At 47.4% G+C, this 22,886-nt stretch overlaps 1 protein-coding gene across 1 annotated transcript in view; it reads right to left on the bottom strand.

Annotated features, from left to right (window-relative positions):
- Positions 1-22,886, bottom strand: part of LOC134949292 (cytochrome P450 2G1-like) — an 83,588-nt gene that overhangs the window by 58,618 nt on the left and 2,084 nt on the right. Inside the window, exon 2 of the mRNA XM_063937790.1 lies at positions 15,875-16,037. Coding sequence (XP_063793860.1) covers positions 15,875-16,037 — 163 coding nt within the window. The remainder of the gene's footprint in view (positions 1-15,874; positions 16,038-22,886) is intronic.

The raw sequence follows: 22,886 nt of genomic DNA, 5'->3' as shown, positions 1-22,886 counted from the left end.
TCTAGAAGATGAGCTCTTTGAAACCACCACAGGAGAGACACCCTTGTCCTCGGAGACAGGGTTATCCGCTGATGCATCTGAAGATGCGATCCGGACCATTTGTCCAGCAGATCCCACTGAAAAGTTCTTGCATGGAATCTGCCGAATGGAAACGATTCGTAAGAAGCCACCATTTTTCCCAGGACCCTTGTGCATTGATGCACTGACACTTGGCCTGGTTTTAGGAGGTTCCTGACTAGCTCGGATAACTCCCTGGCTTTCTCCTCCGGGAGAAACACCTTTTTCTGGACTGTGTCCAGAATCATCCCTAGGAACAGAAGACGTGTCGTTGGAATCAGCTGCGATTTTGGAATATTTAGAATCCACCCGTGCTGTCGTAGCACTACTTGAGATAGTGCTACTCCGACCTCTAACTGTTCCCTGGACCTTGCCCTTATCAGGAGATCGTCCAAGTAAGGGATAATTAAGACGCCTTTTCTTCGAAGAAGAATCATCATTTCGGCCATTACCTTGGTAAAGACCCGGGGTGCCGTGGACAATCCAAACGGCAGCGTCTGAAACTGATAATGACAGTTCTGTACCACAAACCTGAGGTACCCTTGGTGAGAAGGGCAAATTGGGACATGGAGGTAAGCATCCTTGATGTCCAGAGACACCATATAGTCCCCTTCTTCCAGGTTCGCTATCACTGCTCTGAGTGACTCCATCTTGAATTTGAACCTTTGTATGTAAGTGTTCAAGGATTTCAGATTTAAAATAGGTCTCACCGAGCCGTCCGGCTTCGGTACCACAAACAGCGTGGAATAATACCCCTTTCCCTGTTGTAGGAGGGGTACCTTTATTATCACCTGCTGGGAATACAGCTTGTGAATGGCTTCCAATACCGCCTCCCTGTCGGAGGGAGACGTTGGTAAAGCAGACTTCAGGAACCGGCGAGGGGGAGACGTCTCGAATTCCAATTTGTACCCCTGAGATACTACCTGCAGGATCCAGGGGTCCACTTGCGAGTGAGCCCACTGCGCGCTGAAATTCTTGAGACGGCCCCCCACCGTACCTGAGTCCGCTTGTAAGGCCCCAGCGTCATGCTGAGGACTTGGCAGAAGTGGGGGAGGGCTTCTGTTCCTGGGAAGAGGCTGCCTGCTGCAGTCTTTTTCCCCTTCCTCTGCCCCGGGGCAGAAATGAGTGGCCTTTTGCCCGCTTGCCCTTATGGGGACGAAAGGACTGAGCCTGAAAAAACGGTGTCTTTTTCTGCTGAGAGGTGACCTGGGGTAAAAAGGTGGATTTCCCAGCCGTTGCCGTGGCCACCAGGTCCGATAGACCGATCCCAAATAACTCCTCCCCTTTATACGGCAATACTTCCTTATGCCGTTTGGAATCCGCATCACCTGACCACTGTCGCGTCCATAACCCTCTTCTGGCAGAAATGGACAGCGCACTTACTCTTGATGCCAGGGTGCAAATATCCCTCTGTGCATCTCGCATATATAGAAATGCATCTCAATATTTTCAGTCAGGGAATCCGACCAAGCCACCCCAGCACTGCACATCCAGGCTGAGGCGATTGCTGGTCGCAGTATAACACCAGTATGTGTGTATATACTTTTTAGGATATTTTCCAGCTTCCTATCAGCTGGCTCCTTGAGGGCGGCCATATCAGGAGACGGTAACGCCACTTGTTTTGATAAGCGTGTGAGCGCCTTATCTACCCTAGGGGGTGTTTCCCAACGCGCCCTAACCTCTGGCGGGAAAGGGTATAATGCCAATAATTTTTTAGAAATTAGCAGTTTTTTATCGGGGGAAACCCACGCTTCATCACACACCTCATTTAATTCATCTGATTCAGGAAAAACTACGGGTAGTTTTTTCACACCCCACATAATACCCTTTTTTGTGGTACTTGTAGTATCAGAAATGTTCAAAACCTCCTTCATTGCCGTGATCATGTAACGTGTGGCCCTACTGGAAATCACGTTTGTTTCCTCACCGTCGACACTGGAGTCAGTATCCGTGTCTGGGTCTGTGTCGACCATCTGAGGTAACGGGCGCTTTAGAGCCCCTGACGGTGTTTGAGACGCCTGGACAGGCACTAACTGATTTGCCGGCTGTCTCATGTCGTCAACAGTCTTTTGTAAAGTGCTGACGCTATCACGTAATTCCTTCCATAAGACCATCCAGTCAGGTATCGACTCCCTAGGGGGTGACATCACTATTACAGGCAATTGCTCCGCCTCCATACCATTTTCCTCCTCATACATGTCGACACAAACGTACCGACACACAGCACACACACAGGGAATGGTCTGATAGAGGACAGGACCCCACTAGCCCTTTGGGGAGACAGAGGGAGAGTTTGCCAGCACACACCAGAGCGCTATATATATACAGGGATAACCTTATATAAGTGTTTTTCCCTTATATAGCTGCTGTATAGATTAAACTGCCAATTTAGTGCCCCCCCTCTCTTGTTTTACCCTGTTTCTGTAGTGCAGGACTGCAGGGGAGAGTCAGGGAGATGTCCTTCCAGCGGAGCTGTGAGGGAAAATGGCGCTTGTGTGCTGAGGAGATAGGCTCCGCCCCCTTCTCGGCGGCCTTTCTCCCGCTTTTTTAAGGAAAACTGGCAGGGGTTAAATGCATCCATATAGCCCAGGAGCTATATGTGATGTATTTTTCGCCATCTAAGGTGTTTTTATTGCGTCTCAGGGCGCCCCCCCCAGCGCCCTGCACCCTCAGTGACCGGAGTGTGAAGTGTGCTGAGAGCAATGGCGCACAGCTGCGGTGCTGTGCGCTACCTTATTGAAGACAGGACGTCTTCTGCCGCCGATTTCCCGGACCTTTTCAGTCTTTTGGCTCTGTAAGGGGGCCGGCGGCGCGGCTCTGGGACCCATCCATGGCTGGGCCTGTGATCGGTCCCTCTGGAGCTAATGTCCAGTAGCCTAAGAAGCCCAATCCACTCTGCACGCAGGTGAGTTCGCTTCTTCTCCCCTTAGTCCCTCGATGCAGTGAGCCTGTTGCCAGCAGGACTCACTGAAAATAAAAAACCTAACTTAAACTTTTACTCTAAGCAGCTCAGGAGAGCCACCTAGTATGCACCCTTCTCGTTCGGGCACAAAAATCTAACTGAGGCTTGGAGGAGGGTCATAGGGGGAGGAGCCAGTGCACACCAGGTAGTCCTAAAGCTTTTACTTTTGTGCCCAGTCTCCTGCGGAGCCGCTATTCCCCATGGTCCTGACGGAGTCCCAGCATCCACAAGGACGTCAGAGAAAAACATATCTAAAATCCAACCATGACTTACAGATGACACTGCAAAAACTCTAATCCATGCTTTCATTATCTCCCGCATTGATTATTGCAATATTCTTCTTACTGATCTTATCAAAAAGAGACTCTCACCACTACAATGCAGCTGCGAGGCGAAACTTCCTTGCTAGACATTCATCGTCTGCAGATCCACTCTGTCAGTCCCTCCATTGGTTACATGTATTCTACCGTATTCAATATAAAATACTTTTACTCACACATAAGGCCATTAACCATACTTCACCAATGTACATCTCTTCACTCATCTCAAAATATCTCCCAACCCAACCTCTCCGCTCTTCTCAAGATTTACGTCTCTCATCCACACTCATTACTTGCTCTCATGCACGATTGCAGGACTTTCTTCGGGCTGCACCCACTCTGTGGAATGCCCTACCACGTATAATGGCCCTCATTCCGAGTCGTTCGCTCGTTCGTTTTCATCGCATCGCAGTGAAAATCCGCTTAGTACGCATGCGCAATGTTCGCACTGCGACTGCGCCAAGTAATTTTGCTAAGAAGATAGTATTTTTACTCACGGCTTTTTCTTCGCTCCGGCGATCGTAGTGTGATTGACAGGAAATGGGTGTTACTGGGCGGAAACACGGCGTTTTAGGGGCGTGTGGATAAAAACGCTACCGTTTCCGGGAAAAACGCAGGAGTGGCCGGAGAAACGGGGGAGTGTCTGGGCGAACGCTGGGTGTGTTTATGACGTCAAACCAGGAACGACAAGCACTGAACTGATCGCACAGGCAGAGTAAGTGTGGAGCTACTCTAAAACTGCTAAGTAATTTGTGATCGCAATATTGCGAATACTTCGTTCGCAATTTTAAGATGCTAAGATACACTCCCAGTAGGCGGTGGCTTAGCGTGTGTAACTCTGCTAAATTCGCCTTGCGACCGATCAACTCGGAATGAGGGCCAATACGTAGAGATGTGCACTTGAAAATTTTCGGGTTTTGTGTTTTGGTTTTGGGTTCGGTTCCGCGGCCGTGTTTTGGGTTCGACCGCGTTTTGGCAAAACCTCACCAAATTTTTTTTGTCGGATTCGGGTGTGTTTTGGATTCGGGTGTTTTTTTCAAAAAACCCTAAAAAACAGCTTAAATCATAGAATTTGGGGGTCATTTTGATCCCAAAGTATTGTTAACCTCAAAAACCATAATTTACACTCATTTTCAGTCTATTCTGAATACCTCACACCTCACAATATTATTTTTAGTCCAAAAATTTGCACCTAGGTCGCTGGATGACTAAGCTAAGCGACCCTAGTGGCCGACACAAACACCGGGCCCATCTAGGAGTGTCACTGCAGTGTCACGCAGGATGTCCCTTCCAAAAAACCCTCCCCAAACAGCACATGACGCAAAGAAAAAAAGAGGCACAATGAGGTAGCTGTGTGAGTAAGATAAGCGACCCTAGTGGCCGACACAAACACCGGGCCCATCTAGGAGTGTCACTGCAGTGTGACGCAGGATGTCCCTTCCAAAAAACCCTCCCCAAACAGCACATGACGCAAAGAAAAAAAGAGGCGCAATGAGGTAGCTGTGTGAGTAAGATAAGCGACCCTAGTGGCCGACACAAACACCGGGCCCATCTAGGAGTGTCACTGCAGTGTCACGCAGGATGTCCCTTCCAAAAAACCCTCCCCAAACAGCACATGACGCAAAGAAAAAAAGAGGCGCAATGAGGTAACTGTGTGAGTAAGATAAGCGACCCTAGTGGCCGACACAAACACCGGGCCCATCTAGGAGTGTCACTGCAGTGTCACGCAGGATGTCCCTTCCAAAAAACCCTCCCCAAACAGCACATGACGCAAAGAAAAAAAGAGGCGCAATGAGGTAGCTGTGTGAGTAAGATAAGCGACCCTAGTGGCCGACACAAACACCGGGCCCATCTAGGAGTGTCACTGCAGTGTCACGCAGGATGTCCCTTCCAAAAAACCCTCCCCAAACAGCACATGACGCAAAGAAAAAAAGAGGCGCAATGAGGTAGCTGTGTGAGTAAGATAAGCGACCCTAGTGGCCGACACAAACACCGGGCCCATCTAGGAGTGTCTCTGCAGTGTCACGCAGGATGTCCCTTCCAAAAAACCCTCCCCAAACAGCACATGACGCAAAGAAAAAAAGAGGCGCAATGAGGTAGCTGTGTGAGTAAGATAAGCGACCCTAGTGGCCGACACAAACACCGGGCCCATCTAGGAGTGTCACTGCAGTGTCACGCAGGATGTCCCTTCCAAAAAACCCTCCCCAAACAGCACATGACGCAAAGAAAAAAAGAGGCGCAATGAGGTAGCTGTGTGAGTAAGATAAGCGACCCTAGTGGCCGACACAAACACCGGGCCCATCTAGGAGTGTCACTGCAGTGTCACGCAGGATGTCGCTTCCAAAAAACCCTCCCCAAACAGCACATGACGCAAAGAAAAAAAGAGGCGCAATGAGGTAGCTGTGTGAGTAAGATAAGCGACCCTAGTGGCCGACACAAACACCGGGCCCATCTAGGAGTGTCACTGCAGTGTCACGCAGGATGTCCCTTCCAAAAAACCCTCCCCAAACAGCACATGACGCAAAGAAAAAAAGAGGCGCAATGAGGTAGCTGTGTGAGTAAGATAAGCGACCCTAGTTGCCGACACAAACACCGGGCCCATCTAGGAGTGTCACTGCAGTGTCACGCAGGATGTCCCTTCCAAAAAACCCTCCCCAAACAGCACATGATGCAAAGAAAAAAAGAGGCGCAATGAGGTAGCTGTGTGAGTAAGATAAGCGACCCTAGTGGCCGACACAAACACCGGGCCCATCTAGGAGTGTCACTGCAGTGTCACGCAGGATGTCCCTTCCAAAAAACCCTCCCCAAACAGCACATGACGCAAAGAAAAAAAGAGGCGCAATGAGGTAGCTGTGTGAGTAAGATAAGCGACCCTAGTGGCCGACACAAACACCGGGCCCATCTAGGAGTGTCACTGCAGTGTCACGCAGGATGGCCCTTCCAAAAAACCCTCCCCAAACAGCACATGACGCAAAGAAAAATTAAAGAAAAAAGAGGTGCAAGATGGAATTGTCCGTGGGCCCTCCCACCCACCCTTATGTTGTATAAACAGGACATGCACACTTTAACCAACCCATCATTTCAGTGACAGGGTCTGCCACACGACTGTGACTGAAATGACGGGTTGGTTTGGACCCCCACCAAAAAAGAAGCAATTAATCTCTCCTTGCACAAACTGGCTCTACAGAGGCAAGATGTCCACCTCATCATCATCCTCCGATATATCACCGTGTACATCCCCCTCCTCACAGATTAACCAATTCGTCCCCACTGGAATCCACCATCTCAGCTCCCTGTGTACTTTGTGGAGGCAATTGCTGCTGGTCAATGTCTCCACGGAGGAATTGATTATAATTCATTTTAATGAACATCATCTTCTCCACATTTTCTGGATGTAACCTCGTACGCCGATTGCTGACAAGGTGAGCGGCGGCACTAAACACTCTTTCGGAGTACACACTTGTGGGAGGGCAACTTAGGTAGAATAAAGCCAGTTTGTGCAAGGGCCTCCAAATTGCCTCTTTTTCCTGCCAGTATAAGTACGGACTGTGTGACGTGCCTACTTGGATGCGGTCACTCATATAATCCTCCACCATTCTTTCAATGTTGAGAGAATCATATGCAGTGACAGTAGACGACATGTCCGTAATCGTTGTCAGGTCCTTCAGTCCGGACCAGATGTCAGCATCAGCAGTCGCTCCAGACTGCCCTGCATCACCGCCAGCGGGTGGGCTCGGAATTCTGAGCCTTTTCCTCGCACCCCCAGTTGCGGGAGAATGTGAAGGAGGAGATGTTGACAGGTCGCGTTCCGCTTGACTTGACAATTTTCTCACCAGCAGGTCTTTCAACCCCAGCAGACTTGTGTCTGCCGGAAAGAGAGATCCAAGGTAGGCTTTAAATCTAGGATTGAGCACGGTGGCCAAAATGTAGTGCTCTGATTTCAACAGATTGACCACCCGTGAATCCTTGTTAAGCGAATTAAGGGCTCCATCCACAAGTCCCACATGCCTAGCGGAATCGCTCCGTGATAGCTCCTCCTTCAATGTCTCCAGCTTCTTCTGCAAAAGCCTGATGAGGGGAATGACCTGACTCAGGCTGGCAGTGTCTGAACTGACTTCCCGTGTGGCAAGTTCAAAGGGCATCAGAACCTTGCACAACGTTGAAATCATTCTCCACTGCACTTGAGACAGGTGCATTCCACCTCCTATATCGTGCTCAATTGTATAGGCTTGAATGGCCTTTTGCTGCTCCTCCAACCTCTGAAGCATATAGAGGGTTGAATTCCACCTCTTTACCACTTCTTGCTTCAGATGATGGCAGGGCAGGTTCAGTAGTTTTTGGTAGTGCTCCAGTCTTCTGTACGTGGTGCCTGTACGCCGAAAGTGTCCCGCAATTCTTCTGGCCACCGACAGCATCTCTTGCACGCCCCTGTCGTTTTTTAAAAAATTCTGCACCACCAAATTCAAGGTATGTGCAAAACATGGGACGTGCTGGAATTTGCCCATATTTAATGCACACACAATGGCCCTCATTCCGAGTCGTTCGCTCTGTATTTTTCATCGCATCGCAATGAAAATCCGCTTAGTACGCATGCGCAATATTCGCACTGCGACTGCGCCAAGTAATTTAACAATGAAGATAGTATTTTTACTCACGGCTTTTTCATCGCTCCGGCGATCGTAATGTGATTGACAGGAAATGGGTGTTACTGGGCGGAAACACGGCGTTTTATGGGCGTGTGGATGAAAACGCTACCGTTTCCGGAAAAAATGCAGGAGTGGCTGGAGAAACGGGGGAGTGTCTGGCCGAACGCTGGGTGTGTTTGTGACGTCAAACCAGGAACGACAAGCACTGAACTGATCGCACAGGCAGAGTAAGGTTGAAGTTACTCAGAAACTGCAAAGTAGTTTGTAATCGCAATATTGCGAATACATCGGTCGCAATTTTAAGAAGCTAAGATACACTCCCAGTAGGCGTAGGCTTAGCGTGTGTAACTCTGCTAAATTCGCCTTGCGACCGATCAACTCGGAATGAGGGCCAATATTGCTGGCGTTGTCCGATGCCACAAATCCACAGGAGAGTCCAATTGGGGTAAGCCATTCCGCGATGATCTTCCTCAGTTGCCGTAAGAGGTTTTCAGCTGTGTGCGTATTCTGGAAACCGGTGATACAAAGCGTAGCCTGCCTAGGAAAGAGTTGGCGTTTGCGAGATGCTGCTACTGGTGCCGCCGCTGCTGTTCTTGCGGCGGGAGTCCATACATCTACCCAGTGGGCTGTCACAGTCATATAGTCCTGACCCTGCCCTGCTCCACTTGTCCACATGTCCGTGGTTAAGTGGACATTGGGTACAGCTGCATTTTTTAGGACACTGGTGAGTCTTTTTCTGAGGTCTGTGTACATTTTCGGTATCGCCTGCCTAGAGAAGTGGAACCTAGATGGTATTTGGTAACGGGGGCACACTACCTCAAGAAATTGTGTAGTTCCCTGTGAACTAACGGCGGATACCGGACGCACGTCTAACACCAACATAGTTGTCAAGGCCTCAGTTATCTGCTTTGCAGCAGGATGACTGCTGTGATATTTCATCTTCCTCGCAAAGGACTGTTGGACAGTCAATTGCTTACTGGAAGTAGTACAAGTGGTCTTCCGACTTCCCCTCTGGGATGACCATCGACTCCCAGCAGCAACAACAGCAGCGCCAGCAGCAGTAGGCGTTACACTCAAGGATGCATCGGAGGAATCTCAGGCAGGAGAGGACTCGTCAGAATTGCCAGTGACATGGCCTGCAGGACTATTGGCATTCCTGGGGAAGGAGGAAATTGACACTGAGGGAGTTGGTGGGGTGGTTTGCGTGAGCTTGGTTACAAGAGGAAGGAATTTACTGGTCAGTGGACTGCTTCCGCTGTCACCCAAAGTTTTTGAACTCGTCACTGACTTATTATGAATGCGCTGCAGGTGACGTATAAGGGAGGATGTTCCAAGGTGGTTAACGTCCTTACCCCTACTTATTACAGCTTGACAAAGGCAACACACGGCTTGACACCTGTTGTCCGCATTTCTGATGAAATACCTCCACACTGAAGAGCTGATTTTTTTGGTATTTTCACCAGGCATGTCAACGGCCATATTCCTCCCACGGACAACAGGTGTTTTCCTGGGTGCCTGACTTAAACAAACCACCTCACCATCAGAATCCTCCTGGTCAATTTCCTCCCCAGCGCCAGCAACACCCATATCCTCCTCACCCTGGTGTACTTCAACACTGACATCTTCAATCTGACTATCAGGAACTGGACTGCAGGTGCTCCTTCCAGCACTTGCAGGGGGCGTGCAAATGGTGGAAGGCGCATGCTCTTCACGTCCAGTGTTGGGAAGGTCAGGCATCGCAACCGACACAATTGGACTCTCCTTGTGGATTTGGGATTTGGAAGAACGCACAGTTCTTTGCGGTGCTTTTGCCAGCTTGAGTCTTTTCAGTTTTCTAGCGAGAGGCTGAGTGCTTCCATCCTCATGTGAAGCTGAACCACTAGCCATAAACATAGGCCAGGGCCTCAGCCGTTCCTTGCCACTCCGTGTGGTAAATGGCATATTGGCAAGTTTACGCTTCTCCTCCGACAATTTTATTTTAGGTTTTGGAGTCCTTTTTTTACTGATATTTGGTGTTTTGGATTTGACATGCTCTGTACTATGCCATTGGGCATCGGCCTTGGCAGACGACGTTGCTGGCATTTCATCGTCTCGGCCATGACTAGTGGCAGCAGCTTCAGCACGAGGTGGAAGTGGATCTTGATCTTTCCCTAATTTTGGAACCTCAACATTTTTGTTCTCCATATTTTAATAGGCACAACTAAAAGGCACCTCAGGTAAACAATGGAGATGGATGGATACTAGTATACAATTATGGATGGACTGCCGAGTGCCGACACAGAGGTAGCTACAGCCGTGGACTAACGTACTGTGTCTGCTGCTAATATAGACTGGATGATTGATAATGAGATGAAATCAATATATATATGTATGTATATATAATATCACTAGTACTGCAGCCGGACAGGTAGATAATATATTTATTAGGTATTGGTAATGATGACTGATGACGGACCTGCTGGACACTGTCAGCTCAGCAGCACAGCAGACTGCTACAGTAAGCTACTATACTATAGTAGTATGTACAAAGAAGAAAGAAAAAAAAAACCACGGGTAGGTGGTATACAATTATGGATGGACTGCCGAGTGCCGACACAGAGGTAGCTACAGCCGTGGACTACCGTACTGTGTCTGCTGCTAATATAGACTGGATGATTGATAATGAGATGAAATCAATATATATATGTATGTATATATAATATCACTAGTACTGCAGCCGGACAGGTAGATAATATATTTATTAGGTATTGGTAATGATGACTGATGACGGACCTGCTGGACACTGTCAGCTCAGCAGCACCGCAGACTGCTACAGTAAGCTACTATACTATAGTAGTATGTACAAAGAAGAAAGAAAAAAAAACACGGGTAGGTGGTATACAATTATGGATGGACTGCCGAGTGCCGACACAGAGGTAGCTACAGCCGTGGACTACCGTACTGTGTCTGCTGCTAATATAGACTGGATGATTGATAATGAGATGAAATCAATATATATATGTATGTATATATAATATCACTAGTACTGCAGCCGGACAGGTAGATAATATATTTATTAGGTATTGGTAATGATGACTGATGACGGACCTGCTGGACACTGTCAGCTCAGCAGCACCGCAGACTGCTACAGTAAGCTACTATACTATAGTAGTATGTACAAAGAAGAAAGAAAAAAAAAAAACACGGGTAGGTGGTATACAATTATGGATGGACTGCCGAGTGCCGACACAGAGGTAGCTACAGCCGTGGACTACCGTACTGTGTCTGCTGCTAATATAGACTGGATGATTGATAATGAGATGAAATCAATATATATATGTATGTATATATAATATCACTAGTACTGCAGCCGGACAGGTAGATAATATATTTATTAGGTATTGGTAATGATGACTGATGACGGACCTGCTGGACACTGTCAGCTCAGCAGCACCGCAGACTGCTACAGTAAGCTACTATACTATAGTAGTATGTACAAAGAAGAAAGAAAAAAAAAACCACGGGTAGGTGGTATACAATTATGGATGGACTGCCGAGTGCCGACACAGAGGTAGCTACAGCCGTGGACTACCGTACTGTGTCTGCTGCTAATATAGACTGGATGATTGATAATGAGATGAAATCAATATATATATGTATGTATATATAATATCACTAGTACTGCAGCCGGACAGGTAGATAATATATTTATTAGGTATTGGTAATGATGACTGATGACGGACCTGCTGGACACTGTCAGCTCAGCAGCACCGCAGACTGCTACAGTAAGCTACTATACTATAGTAGTATGTACAAAGAAGAAAGAAGAAAAAAAACCCACGGGTAGGTGGTATACAGTTATGGATGGACTGCCGAGTGCCGACACAGAGGTAGCTACAGCCGTGGACTAACGTACTGTGTCTGCTGCTAATATAGAGTCTAGACTGGATGATAAATTATTGATAATGAGATGAAATCAATATAATATCACTAGTACTGCAGCCGGACAGGTACTATATATATTTATTATGTAATGACTGATGACGGACCTGCTGGACACTGTCAGGTCAGCACAGCACCGCAGACTGCTACAGTAAGCTAATATAGTAGTATGTATAAAGAAGAATGAAAAAAAAAAAAACCACAGGTAGGTGGTATACAATATTATATATATATATATATATATATATATATATATATTATATACAATTTTATATATATATATATATATTAAACTGGTGGTGATTGATTATTAAACTGGTGGTCAGGTCACGTTGCAACTTGCAACTAGTACTCCGAGTCCTAAGCAGACAATCACAAAATATATTATTATACTGGTGGTCAGTGTGGTCACAACAATGGCAGTGTGGCACTGACTCTGGCAGCAAAAGTGTGCACTGTACGTTATATGTACTCCTGAGTCCTGCTCTCAGACTCTAACTGCTCCCCACTGTCAGTGTCTCCCCCACAAGTCAGATAATACACTTACAGTCACACTATCTAATCTATAAATATCACTTCAGCAAGTAGTATAGTAGTATACAGTATAGTAGTACTCCACCTGATAATGCTCCCCAAAATACTGTGTCTCTCTCTTCTCTAAACGGAGAGGACGCCAGCCACGTCCTCTCCCTATGACTCTATAAATATCACTTCAGCAAGTAGTATAGTAGTATACAGTATAGTAGTACTCCTCCTAATAATGCTCCCCAAAATACTGTGTCTCTCTCTTCTCTAAATGGAGAGGACGCCAGCCATGTCCTCTCCCTATGACTCTATAAATATCACTTCAGCAAGTAGTATAGTAGTATACAGTATAGTAGTACTCCTCCTAATAATGCTCCCCAAAATACTGTGTCTCTCTCTTCTCTAAACGGAGAGGACGCCAGCCACGTCCTCTCCCTATGACTCTATAAATATCACTTCAACAAGTAGTATAGTAGTATACAGTATAGTAGTACTCCTCCTAATAATGCTCCCCAAAATACTGTGTCTCTCTCTTCTCTAAACGGAGAGGACGCCAGCCACGTCCTCTCCCTATGACTCTCAATGCACGTGTGAAAATGGCGGCGACGCGCGGCTCCTTATATAGAATCCGAGTCTCGCGATAGAATCCGAGCCTCGCGAGAATCCGACAGCGTGATGATGACGTTCGGGCGTGCTCGGGTTAACCGAGCAAGGCGGGAAGATCAGAGTCGCTCGGCCCCGTGAAGAAAAAACCGAAGTTCGGGCGGGTTCGGATTCAGAGGAACCGAACCCGCTCATCTCTAATAATAAGTCTCTCCCCTAGTCTCCAAACCTTCAAACGTTCCATGAAAACTCACCTCTTCAGGCTAGGTTATCACATTCCAGAACCGCTCACTCAACCTTCATAAGCTTTCCTATACTATTATATCCCCACTGTACAGTCTGCACATATCCTCTACATATTTCCTCTTTCTTCACATTCCCTTCTTTCTGACCTTGGTTCATCATTGCTGTGAAGTGATATCATGCAACCCACCTAGAACCTTTGCAATCCAGTCACAAATATGCAGTAGATAGCACCTTTCCTTGTGTATCAATGTCTATTTCTCTATAGAGTGTAAGCATGTGAGCAGGGCCTTCCTACCTCTATGACTGTTTGTTTATTACCCAGTTTTGTTTTATCATTGTGTCCAATTGTAAAGCGCAATGGAATTTGCTGTGCTATGAAAGAAACTGTTGCTAAATTAATAAATAATAAGTAAGCCCCGGGCTGCGCAGAAACTGCACAAACTGATTTTAGCAGCTCTGCTAATGAAGCGATCACATACTTGCACAGCGATTTTCCCTTCCCCTGTAGGCGGCGACTATCTGTTTGCAGGGCAGCAAAAATGCAGCCCAGCGATCAGATCTGAATTACCCCCCATATCCTTTTATTTCTGCCACAGACACCTCTGTCTCTGGCTTTTTCATTCTCAGAAAGATAAATTAGGCAAAGAAGAATAAAAAAGACAATATTTTAGATGCTGTAATCATGATTTCAATTTATTTTGGATCCAGTTCTTCTGTTCCTCAAATATATCTTTGACATGCAAGAGATTAGTTATGTTAATTTAATTTAAATTTAGTTAATTTATAATTATTATTACAGGTTGAGTCTCCCTTATCCAAAATCCTTGGGAATAGAGGTATTTTGGATATGGGATTTTTCCGTATTTTGGAATAATTGCATACCATAATGAGATATCATGGTGATGGGACCTAAATCTAAGCACAGAATGCAGTTATGTTGCATATACTCCTTGTACACACAGCCTGAAGGTCATTTTAGCCAATATTTTTTATAACTTTGTGCATTAAACAAAGTCTGTCTACATTCACACAATTCATTTATGTTTCATATACACCTTATACACACAGCCTAAAGGTTAGTTAATACAATATTTTTATTAACTTTGTGTATTAAACAAAGTTTGTGTACATTGAGCCATCAAAAAACAAAGGTTTCACTATCTCACTCTCCCTCAAAAAAGTCCGTATTTCGGAATATTCCGTATTTCGGAATATTTGGATATGGGATACTCAACCTGTATTATTAATAATTTTCATTTGAATGAATCACAATGTGGTGATAAGAAGAATTATGAAAATAGGACAATTAGTTATAACATAAGACCATGAGCTACGGACACAGCTCCCTGAAATGGACATAGTACACTGGGAAGGAGCCCCTGGATAGACTGACAGATACAGTAGGCAGAGAGAGCACCCCTTTTTCAGATACAGCGGACAGAGCACCCCTTTTTCAGATACAGCAGGCAGAGAGAGCACACCTTTTTCAAATACAGCAGACAGAGAGAGCACCCCTTTTTTAGATACAGCAGACATAGATAGCATCCCTTTCAGATAGAGCAGACAGAGAGAGCACCCCTTTTTAGATACAGCAGAGAGAAAGAGAGCACCCCTTTCAGACATAGCATACAGAGAGAGCACACCCGCCCCACACCAGACAACACAGTACTAAAAAAGGACACATCCGTCCAGTACACTCTCCACAGCCGGAGTGTAGATGGTGCCGATCACCAGGACCTTTATAGAATTAAAAACCCTGCGAGAATCTGACAGCGGGATGATGACGTTTTGCCTAGTTTTGGGATCTGAGTCTGGGGGGAAACCCCGGTACGGACTCGGATCCAAAAGTTCGAGTGGGTCTGGTTCTCAGAGAACATGACATGCTCATCTCTAGTGTATTTATATGTATATGAGTTCAATATCTGTAGTTCAAACCAGGGCCCTCATTCCGAGTCGTTCGCTCGGTAATTTTCATCGCATCGCAGTGAAATTCCGCTTAGTACGCATGCGCAATAATCGCACTGCGACTGCGCCAAGTAATTTTACAATGAAGATAGTATTTTTACTCACTGCTTTTTCTTCGCTCCGGCGATCGTAGTGTGATTGACAGGAAATGGGTGTTACTGGGCGGAAACACAGCGTTTTCGGGGCGTGTGGATAAAAACGCTACCGTTTCCGGAAAAAACGCAGGAGTGGCCGGAGAAACGGGGGAGTGTCTGGGCGAACGCTGGGTGTGTTTGTGACGTCAAACCAGGAACGACAAGCACTGAACTGATCGCAGATGCCGAGTAAGTCTGAAGCTACTCTGAAACTGCTAAGTAGTTTGTAATCGCAATATTGCGAATACATCGGTCGCAATTTTAAGAAGCTAAGATACACTCCCAGTAGGCGGCGGCTTAGCCTGAGCAACTCTGCTAAATTCGCCTTGCGAGCGATCAACTCGGAATGAGGGCCCATGTGTCTACAACATAATTAATGAAATTACAAAACTAAATAACTACAGCAAGTGGTGGCCTATAGTGAATGGAAGTCGAATATTCCTTCATAAAAGAAAGTAAACCATTGTGAAAGGAATACAGATGAAGTTTAATTACCGTGACCTTTGTAGAAAGTTTCCCAAGGTGGCATGTCTCCCCGATTTAAGTAATCATCTCCATCGTCCAAATAGATTTGTTTTACTAACTTGTATCCGGTGACCACCACAATTGGACGAGACCCCAGATAGATGGTATATATGTCACCATATTTCTCAGTGAGCTGGAAGATAAAAATATTGAACCAGTAGTTAATATAATAATATCTTCATTGCTAATTCATATTGCTCCAACAGTTAATTTAGCAGCGATTAAACCCTGTCAAATTGTCAAAATGACTAACATGGACCCCAACACTCACATACAGAGGTATTCATATTGCTGTGTCTGTTTGCTTTATTCTCCAGGCATCACAGCTAGTAAATATTTAAAGGGACTGAGAATGAGCTGGGGTGTTAGGCCACCACAAGGCTTCTAATCAGGCTTATTAAGGTGAGTATACTGTATTGTCATAATACTACTGCAGATCGCAATTCAACACGACCCTTGCACAGTGCTGTACTGATGTATCCGCAGACCACCTATAAATACTCAACTGCTTGAACAGTGGACTAGCATACAACTATGAATCAGACCCAAAGGCACTGTTGCACATAGGGCCTAATTCTGAGTTGATCGCAGCAGCAAATTTGTTTGCAGTTGGGCAAAACCATGGGGGTAATTCCAAGTTGATCGCAGCAGGAATTCTGTTAGCAATTGGGCAAAACCATGTGCACTGCAGGGGAGGCAGATATAACATGTGCAGAGAGAGTTAGATTTGGGTGTGGTGTGTTCAATCTGCAATCTAATTTGCAGTGTAAAAATAAAGCAGCCAGTATTTACCCTGCACAGAAACTATATAACCCAGCCAAATCTAACTCTCTCTGCAAATGTTATATCTGCCCCCCCCTGCAGTGCACATGGTTTTGCCCAATTGCTAACAAACTTGCTGCTGTGATCAACTCAGAATTACCCCCATAAGCAGAGTGAATTGTGCACTGATAAGGTGCATACACACAGTGAGATTTTGACTATCTATGATTCTGATTCTGAACCACCGATATTGACATCTTTATTTAAGATTATGACTATGTGAGATTTTGACTAAGTGCTAATTTTGACTATACTATGTACTAGAATGGTGCGATTTGCACTAACTTTCCTTAAAGGTAAGGTTACATCGCACCCAGGGCTGGTGCAAGGTTTCTCAACACCCTAGGCAAAAGTTCAGCCTACTGCCTGCCTGCCCCCTGCTGGGACAGGGCAGTACCATATGTAGACATATCAGCACTATGTGCATGAATCGGCATTGGCACCCCCCCCCCCCCCCTATTATGTAAAATATGGACAGTGTGCACCATAGGGGTGCGCCAAAAATATAGGGGTGTGGCCACAAAAAATACCAATTCATATTATGGTGCACAGTAGTCTTCATTATTCAAATTAAGCCGCACAGTAATGCCACTACACCAGGTAGAGCCCCTTTTACACATTACGGCAGACAGAGTCCACTTTTTTACACATTACAGCAGACAGAGTCCCTTTTTACACATTACAGCGGACAGAGTCCCCCTTTTTACACATTACGGCAGACACAGTCCTCCTTTTACACATTAAAATAAGCATATGCATTGTGTGCAACCTAGTTACAGCCCTGGATAGATAGATAGATAGATAGATAGATAGATAGATAGATAGATAGATAGATAGATAGATAGATAGATAGATAGATAGATAGATACTGTCTATTCGCTGGCTAAGGCAGTCAGGCTCCTCTGTGCAGCTGCTGGCAGATCTCGGGCAGGGGAGGAGGAGGTAGTGGGACTCGGGAGCCACAGAAGCGTACTGTTATTGGTGGCGGCACCGCCGCAGCTGTCCCTCTCCTTTCCGCATTGGATGGCCGCCACTGCTGTGAATGCTGGGATGAGGGAAGCACATCCCAGCATTCACAGCGGCGGTGGCCAGCCTATGTGGAAGGAGAGGGACAGCTGCAGCACCGCCACTGCCACCACCAATTACAGTGCGCTGCTGCATCTCCCAAGTCCCCCTCCCTCCTCCTTCTCCCCTGCCCCCGGAGCTGCTCCTCTCCTCACTTCGGCACACACAGGTAGCTTGTAATAAGTCAGTTTGACTCATTACACAGCCGCTGACTAAAGTCCCCTTGGAACAGGGATGCGAGCAATTGCACCCTCAGGGCAACTGCACTGTGTGCCAGTCACACCTTGGAGACATGTAGTTACGGTCCTGGGACAGGGCTTCCAGACATGGCCGCTGTTACCCATAACTCCACGGTAGACGGACCCTTATGTATCAGGGTGACATCCGTGGACTGCGTTCCAACCACACTGCATCTGTGTCACCTAGCAGCACAGCACCCCACCCTGTGTCACCCAGCACATAAACCCCCCTGTGTCCACCCTGTGTCATGCAGCACAGCACTTCACCCCACCCTGTGTCACACAGCACAGCACCCCACTCCTGTGTCATCCAGTACAGTTCCCCACCCTATGTCACCCAGTACATCAATCCCCTTGTGTCACCCAGCACATCAACCCCCCCTGTGTCCACCTTGTAACCCAGCACAGTACCCCACCCCTGTGTCATCCAGCACAGCAACCCACCCTGTGCCACCCAGTGCAGCACCCCACCCTGTGTCACCCAGCACAGTTCCCTACCATGTCACACAGCACAGCACCCCACCCCTGTGTCACCCAGTACAGCTCCTCACCCTGTGTCACCCAGCACATCATTTTCCTTGTGTATCCCAGCATATCAACCACCCATGTCCACTGTGCCACCCAGCACAGCTCCCCACCCCTGTGTCACCCAGCACAGCAACCCACCCTGTGCCACCCAATGCAGCACCCCACCCTGTGTCACCCAGCACAGTTCCCTATCGTGTCCTACAGTACAGCACCCCCCGTGCTGTGTCACACAGCACAGCACCCCACCCCTGTGTCACCCAGTACAGCTCCTCACCCTGTGTCACCCAGTACATCATTTCCCTTGTGTATCCCGGCACATCAACCCCCCCATGTCCACTGTGCCACCCAGCACAGCACCCCACCCCTGTTTCACCCAGCACAGCTCCCCACCCCTGTGTCACCCAGCACATCAACTCCCCCGTGTCCACCCTGTGTCACCCAGCACAGCACCTCACCCTGTGTCACTCAGCACCCCACCCCTGTGTCACCCAGCACAGCACCCCACCCTGTGTCACTCAGCACCCCAGCCCTGTGTCACCCAGCACAGCACCCCACCCTGTGCCAACCAGCGCAGCACCCCACCCTGTGTCACCCAGCACAGGACCCCAGCCTGTGTCACACAGTACAGCTCCTCACCCTGTGTCACCCAACACAGCTCCCCACCCCTGTGTCACCCAGCACAGCTCCCCACCCCTGTGTCACCCAACACAGCTCCCCACCCCTGTGTCACCCAACACAGCTCCCCACCCCTGAGTCACCCAGCACAGGACCCCAGCCTGTGTCACACAGTACAGCTCCTCACCCTGTGTCACCCAACACAGCTCCCCACCCCTGTGTCACCCAGCACAGCTCCCCACCCCTGTGTCACCCAACACAGCTCCCACCCCTGTGTCACCCAACACAGCTCCCCACCCCTGTGTCACCCAGCACTTCAATCCCCCTGTGTCACCCAGCACATCAAACCCCCCGTGTCCACCCTGTGTCCACCCAGCACAGCACCCCACCCTGTGTCACCCAGCACAGCTCCCCACCCTGTGTCACCCAGCACAAATGCCCTTCTGTGTAACACTGCACAACATGTGTCACCCACCCACCACCATTACAGTATCCACCCATGGCAGCCTGTGCAGGTAACAATTAGAATAAATGGCTACTCACCATTTTAAAAGGACCCTCCAGTTAAGATCCGTGTCCCTGGGGTAGACGCTCAAGCTCCTTGATGTGTGTATCTCTGGCTGAGGTAACAAGCGCCTTAACACCTCCGATGGTGCTGCGCGCACAGACATCTTCATGGCTCCTCCTCCCTGTGCGGACACCCCGAGACCCTTCTCCCGACCTCTGTTGCTGCTTCAGGGTGATATCCATTTGTCTAGGCCTCGCCCCCCAAAACTTCCAGACAGCACATGCGCAGTAGGGATTCGAGAAGAGGCAGTGGGCACGCCGCCTCCTCTGCTCCTCAGCATCTCCATCCACAGAAGCTGCGCCCCGGCATCCCCTGAGCCCGTCACTTTTGCACACAGCAGCAGCATGCTCAGCTCTGCTGCCACCGCCGCTGCCACCGCCACTGCCACCGCCGCTGCCACCTCCTCCGCTCCCAGTCAAACATCAGAGCAGCCGCCAAATGTAATTTTAGCGGGACTCGGGAGCGTGCCGCCCACCTGTGTTAGGCACCCTAAGGGCTATTACACACACTCCGGGATGCTGGATGGCAAAATACTGGATGGCTTTTTGCCGCGGCCGTGCTGCTGAGACACATGCAGAGCAGGTGTCAATTCACACGGCATGGCCCCGGCACGGCTGCCGGGTTGCAGACGGAAATATCAACTGAAAGGTCAGCCTGCCATGCCGAGACCATGCCGTCCTTACAGGCAGTGAGTTAAGTGTGTGAATGGGCATACCTCCCAACATGACCCTCTCCAGGAGGGACACAATGCTCTGCTTCTGGACTTTTCTCTTAATTTATGATTGCCAGCACCTTTGTTGAACAGCTTAATGGATAAGAAAGGTGTTTCAGCACAGGTGAGGGCAATTATAAATTAAGAGAAAAGTCCAGAAGCAGAGCATTCTGTACCTCCTGGAGAGGGTCATGTTGGGAGGTATGAATGGGTGCTTTCACACACAACAGGTTTTTTGTGCCATGCTGCGGCGCATGCGCACAGCCTTAAACACGGCACATAACCGTTGTGTGTGAAAGACCCTCTAGGATGGCAAAAAGCTGGACAAAGTTTGTCTGGCTTTTTGCCATCCGGGGAAAACCGGTGTGTGTGAAACAGCCCTTAGACAGCTGTTAAAGTCCCCATCCCCCACCATACACACAATTACAATATACTCATCCTATTAGGAACTACAGATCCTTCAATGTCTGAGGCAACACCCGGGAGCTTCAGAGTTAACTGCAGAGTTCATTAAATCAATGGAAATTGGAATGGAGCACATTGCAATAATAAATGATTATGCTGCAACAAACCACACTCCACCCCTCCCTTTATTGTGTTGTGTAACGGTATTCCTTGTCTTTGTACAATCAGAACTTAGGAGCATTATTTACTAGAGTCCAAGTTTGCCTGAGGTGCGGGATGCTGGCCGATCTCTGAGGTTTTTAAAAACAGCAATCATTTACAAAACACGTTTTTACCTTGTAAATGATTGCCACTTTAAAAAAACCTGAGAGATCAAGCAGCATCCCACACCTCCAGCAAACTCAGACCCTATTACATATGCCCCCAGGTGTTCATTTTTTTAAAGACATGCATTTCCAGGTACGCTCAGCTCACACCTGATTAATCTACTAGTTATGACTGGGAGGAGATTGATTATCTCCTCTAGCTGAAGAGTATATAGATTCAAATATTTAACCCATGTGCAACATATTCTCTTTATTATAATTTATTGAGACTAACATTAGCATTCATTGAAAAAACGGGATCGGTATGAAATACCTACAATCAAAATCCCGACATTCAAAATCCCGACACCAATTGACCGATGGTCAAAATACCGACAAGGTCAAAATACCGACACAGACAAAATACCGACATTTAAAATACCGACATGTAAAATGCCGACAGGTCAAAATACCGACATGCATTTTTTGATGTTTTTTTGTGTGTATGTCAACATAAATCAACATGGACACCATATAAAGTGTACCGCGTCCCCTCGCATGGCTCGCTGCGCTCGCCATGCTTCGGCACACTGTTATATTTCCCCTCCAGGTCCGCTGGGATGGAAAAGTATGAACAAGTCAGTTTCAATGAAAAAAATCATGAAAAACTCATGTTGGTATTTTGACCTGTCGGCATTTTACATGTCGGTATTTTGACCTTGTCGGTATTTTAAATGTCGGTATTTTGTCCGTGTCGGTATTTTGACCTTGTCGGGATTTTGACCATCGGTCAATTGGTGTCGGGATTTTGAACATCGGGATTTTGATTGGAGGTAAACTGACTGCATCCCGAAAAAACAACAGTCATGATTTAAGTTGTCATTCTTTAATACATAGCCTTGCCGTTATATCTCTTTAATCTAAGACACCTATGTAGTAGGCTCTGTGTCTGGGTAAATAAAATCCTGCATTTCACCTGGTTTTAATCAGCCACAGAACCTGTGTAATTCATAGGTAGGCTTACCATACTATCCCTTTAAATGAGGACATCTATGATTTACACAGATTCTCTGGCTGCTCACTTCAAGCCTTCATTTCACCTGGATTTAATCAGGCACAGAACCTGTGCAATCCCTGAGCATCCTGGTTTAAAGGGATGGTATGGTAAGCCTAATCATAGGTATCACATATTAAAGGGATATTATGGCAAGCCATACACTTTTAATTAAGAAAATAAATGAAATTGACAGGGGCGTTTTAAGAGAGTAGGAGGCCCGTTTGCAGCCTTCTGCTTCATGGGCCCCCTCCTCTCCAACTGATGCACAACATTTAATACGTACCTCTCCGGAGTCCCCCAGCGGTCCTTTTCCGCTGCAGCGGCAATAGAGTCTGAGAACAGACTCTATTGTGCATGCGCAAACCTCCGGGAACACGGAGCAGTGGCCATTTTCCCGAAGATTTTGCTAATGCGCATGCGCAAAACTCCCGAAAAATGACCGCCGTGCCATCTTTCCGGAGTTTTCAGCAGCCGCAATGGAGTTTGTTCCCCCTAGTGTTCAAACTCTATTGCGCTGCCGAAAAGGGATGGCTTCGATGGGGGACTTCAGAGAGGTAAGTATTATGCAAATGGGTGCAGTGAGTGCGGGGTGGGCCCCCCTGGACCTAGGGGCCCGTGTGCCTCGCACACACTGCACCAATTATGTATATTGTCTTCAAAGTTATT

Source organism: Pseudophryne corroboree, chromosome 8 (assembly GCF_028390025.1).
Source record: "Pseudophryne corroboree isolate aPseCor3 chromosome 8, aPseCor3.hap2, whole genome shotgun sequence".
Lineage (NCBI taxonomy): Eukaryota > Metazoa > Chordata > Amphibia > Anura > Myobatrachidae > Pseudophryne > Pseudophryne corroboree.
This window is presented reverse-complemented; position numbering and strand designations above follow the sequence as displayed.